We start from the raw sequence: 4,182 nt of genomic DNA, 5'->3' as shown, positions 1-4,182 counted from the left end.
GGAGGTAGGCATTGGAAGAAGAGGGAAGAAAAACGGCATAAAACTTACTCGGCCGAAGATTCTTCTCCTTTCTTTTTCTGTTTGCAATTTCCGACGGATCGATCTCCTCTCTTTGCCTCGCTCTAAATCTAGCGAAAAGGGCTGATGAGTTAGAACTGCGGCCACATCAGAGGTGAGAAGCGGACCCATCCGGACACGATATTTCGGTACCGCACGATAGCGGCCTGGTTCCGGATCCGGTCCAATCCGGGCCTACCATAGCGAAGCATAGACGATCGTGTCCGTCCGAGGGGTCCTTCTCTATAAAATGTAGCGTACACCGATTTGTCTGTTTTTCTTGATTTTTTGTTATTTTCTCCTGATTTTTTGTGATTTTTTGCTATTTTTTTTGTGTTTTTTGTGATTTTTTTTCTGACTCTTCGTCAAGTTTTTATGAGTTTTTTTTTGTGATTTTTTTATGATTCTTTATGATCTTTTCGTAATTTTTTTCTAAGTGTGTACACTGTTTTTTTTCGGGTGAAGGGCCCCTTGAGTCCGTCTGCCTGTTTAGGCGCGCAGACAGAACCGGATTGCCGAACCGGATTGCCGATCCGGATGGGTCCGTTTCTGAGCTCTGCGGCCACAGAGCCGTGCAGTGGGTATACCTACTAGGCGGACTGTCGTAGTCACTCTAACTCTACTAAAACAAATTGCCTCGTTCACTAAAGTTTTCTGTTATTACTACACTGCAAAAAATTATGGCAGGAAAAGTGACAGCATCGCCGCTAATTAATTTTCCAGGAACGTCTTTTATTCGAATAACAGCATCGCTGTAGTTTTAATGGTTAATTTGGTACAGGGAGCAATGTACAGGACCACTGTGCAGGCAAAAGCGGACAAAACTGTCTACAGTGGAGCCGTCTTCGTACACTGTACCGTGTAAAACCTTGGCTTTCCGGTGCTACAGCAACACTGTACTCCGCGTTCTGTACCCTAGGTGCAGCAGGCGCGGATTAAGGTCCGGCTGACAGGGGGGGCGATGCACTGTCGGTTGCCTACATACAGGGGTTTTGTGTCACAAATTGCCTACCTTTCAGGCGGCTATCTAGAGACGACAGGGGGGCCATCCCCCCCCACTTAATCCGCGCCTGAGGTGCAGTGACTCAGAGCGGCATCTTCAGTAACGCTGTAGATCGTTCCGTATCAGACTCTAATTTTTTGCAGTGTAAACGTTTTCCTCCTAGCACCTTAATTATCATACTGCGAACAAGTTTAGTATTACTAAAGAATACCTTTTTTCTTGATAATATACAGCAGAGCACAGAAGAACAATAGTCTTAAGGTGAATTTTTGGTAAAAAGTTTAGAGAGTGCAGTCCTGACACGTTGCACGTCACCATCGTACGTCTCATTTGACCCCCCCCCCCTCCCCCCAAAAAAGGTTCGAAAATTAAAATTTTGATCGTTTCTTTTGTTTTCTTTTGCAGCCCACATGGAGACTGTGGGGCGAGGAACGCGCTGACGGTGCCATCTACACCGTGTACCTGAAGAAGGTGCGATACCACAGGCCCACCAGGACTATAGCATCGGTAAGTGAACGGAGAGAAAAGTTCGCGACTGGCAGTGGCACCCAAAAGTTTCGGTGTGAGTCCCGAACAAAAAGTCTTATGCAAACGTTTCGGTGCTGCTCCCAAATAGTACCGACGATGATGTTTGGCGAAACTGCCCAAACCGATGTGTCAAGGCTGAATTTCATCTAATTTGTACTTAGTTACTCGATCAGAAAATACTTCGTCATATCTTGTCGTCTTAGAAAATGTAACTTTTCTCTCCCCATCCACACATTCAATTAATCTGTCTTATCCTTTCAGTAGGCGACAGACATATTTTGTATTCTAGAGTGGTAGTGATTATGGACACGATCTAAAATATCAATAAAATTGGCGAGGTGTCTGCGCAGTTTGGTTTATTTGGTCCATGTGTTAAATAGCCATCCAGTAAAAGAATTAAGTGTGATTCAAAGGGCTGCGGACAGCATTTTTATATTTTAGAAACTTTTATTTATGAAAGTAATTTTTATTAGTATTTTTTACACAATTCTTAAAGAAGTAATATATTACCGAATCACCAGCAAAATAGAGCAATCGTTTTACAAATCTACGAATAATTACTATCTTCAAATGAAACTTAGAGAATGTGAGAAAGCCCTTCGAGAAATCTGTAAACCAACTTTGAAGGCAATCATCGAACATTATCAAATTGTGCTAGGGACACATGTGTTATTTTTAATCGTCGGTTTTGGTCCTCTGATGCAAAGGATTGCCACATTTTACGTTTAACGCAAAGATTCACCAAGTTTTACTTATTTTTGCAAAATAAGAAGCACATTCGTGAGAGTGTGAGGCGCAATGGAAATCCCGTCCCGTAGCGACAAAAAACAGACTTTACTTAGAATTGGCGTTGTTTCCGGCGCTCCGGAAAGAATAAAGCTGAAAAAAGGAACTAAATAAAAACAACAGCAAGGGAAACAGCCAAACACACGGCCCAGCCTGAGCGGGGCCATGATTGGCCTGATGGAGAGGAGATGGTTCTTTCCATATCCGAAATTTATGAACTAATTGTGCCATCGTGCCAAAGTCGCCAACATGGCTGCAATCGGCGACAGCTCACGGCGCTAACTGGATCAGCCTCGCAATTGCGCGGTACCCCCCCCCCCTCCCACACCTCCTCCAGGCACTTCTCTATCCCAGAGTATCACATTACTCGACAATTATATTGTCACACACGATCAAATCGTTTTGCGCCGAGGCGAGGTCACACTCGTGATAGCTTTTCTAAATCTGTCGTTTCTCCCTCCTTTTTTTCATTTTCTTTCACGATTGAATTAAAAACGGGGGGGGGGGGGGGGTGAGGGTGGCAGAAGGATGATCTCGATGCGCGCTGCGAGAGGAGGCAGGCTATCGCATTAACACGAGGCCATTTTCGTCAACGCCACACCCTGACGCCGTGTAACACACACGGCCCCTTCAGTAAACTTCAGTCACTCGCCGAGGCTCAATAACTGGACGATGGAAAGGGGGTTGTGGGGGGTGGGGGAGGATACTGGTACGAGACGATACATCCTGTTTGCCCCTCTCCCCTTCTTAACCACACTGCAAAATGCTTGCAAATGAGAATAGATTCATATTGCAAACTATTTTCTTCGCAGCTTGCAAAGAATTTTCAAGCATTATTGTAATATGAACTAGTTCTTCGTAAGCTTTCACACTACTTCTTTGCAATGCAAACACATCGTTTGCAAGGATTCTGACACCTTGCAAAAGATTTATTCGCAATACGAACTAATTCTTTGCGATACAAAGCTCGCAAATTCTTTGCAACGTTGCAAAGAGTATGTATAGTTTGCAAGCATTTTACAGTGCACCTTTGTGCGTTGGGGAGGGCAGGCGTGGACGGTATTATTCACCAAGTTGGGCTCCCGTTAGCGCGTCACTGGTTTAAAAACTAGACAGAAACCAAAAGTCGTTGAGGTGGGCGGGGTGGGACGAGGCGGCTGACATGAGCACTGCCCGGCCGTGCGCGGTCCTTGTAAACGCCGGGGCGCGCGGAGTCTCCGATTCCCCGTAGTTAAATCCTGTGCACCACTGCCACTGCACGTTTGCCCAAGTCAATGGGCTCTCGCCTGGTTTGGCGTAGCGCTTACAGAACTCGTGTGCAACCCCTTTCACAAACTTTTTTTTTTCGCACCGAAGCGCTTTGCGATTTTGAAAACGATGTTGGTGACTGTTGGTTTAGTTTTGTGCACTCCGCCGAGTAGTTCTCAGTCATTCTGTCAGCAGTTGTCGTCAACGCACAGTAAAAATATAAACAGGTGCCCCAGGTGGGGGATTGCTCGAGTGTGCGACGCTCTTTTTCTTTGTTCTGCAAAAAAAAAAAAGTTTATGTTGCCTACAACATTGCGGAACGAAGCTTGTCACAGTTTATACTTGTTCACTATTGTAACGTCCCACATACTTAAATAGGATCCTATTCACTCGAGTGTTACAGTAGTTGGTAGTAAAGTGCCTACAAATTCAGCGGACGCGCGCGTTAAAGCGTGTCAAGGTTCAGCGCTCAGAAAGCGCAGCGCTGAGACGCCTGGGCGCACGGGACTTCCCCCTGACGTGTGGTCACTCTCTCACGAACTCACTCACGCACCCCCCCC

At 45.7% G+C, this 4,182-nt stretch overlaps 1 protein-coding gene across 7 annotated transcripts in view; it reads left to right on the top strand.

Moving 5' to 3' along the window:
* LOC127752248 (SH3 and multiple ankyrin repeat domains protein 1-like) overlaps window positions 1-2,652 on the top strand; it is a 22,063-nt gene extending 19,411 nt beyond the window's left edge. For 2 of the 7 annotated variants that reach the window (XM_052277051.1, XM_052277060.1), the window contains one exon: window positions 1,466-2,652. In XM_052277051.1, the coding sequence (XP_052133011.1) occupies window positions 1,466-1,738 (273 nt within the window). In that variant the 3' untranslated portion in view covers window positions 1,739-2,652. The remainder of the gene's footprint in view (window positions 1-1,465) is intronic. The other 5 variants (XR_008012314.1, XR_008012313.1, XM_052277048.1 and 2 more) reach the window with 5 other exon arrangements.
* Window positions 2,653-4,182: the final 1,530 nt, after the last annotated feature.

The sequence above is a fragment of the Frankliniella occidentalis genome, unplaced genomic scaffold, assembly GCF_000697945.3.
Source record: "Frankliniella occidentalis isolate FOCC.00 unplaced genomic scaffold, Focc_3.1 Scaffold9, whole genome shotgun sequence".
NCBI classification, from domain to species: domain Eukaryota; kingdom Metazoa; phylum Arthropoda; class Insecta; order Thysanoptera; family Thripidae; genus Frankliniella; species Frankliniella occidentalis.
This window is presented reverse-complemented; position numbering and strand designations above follow the sequence as displayed.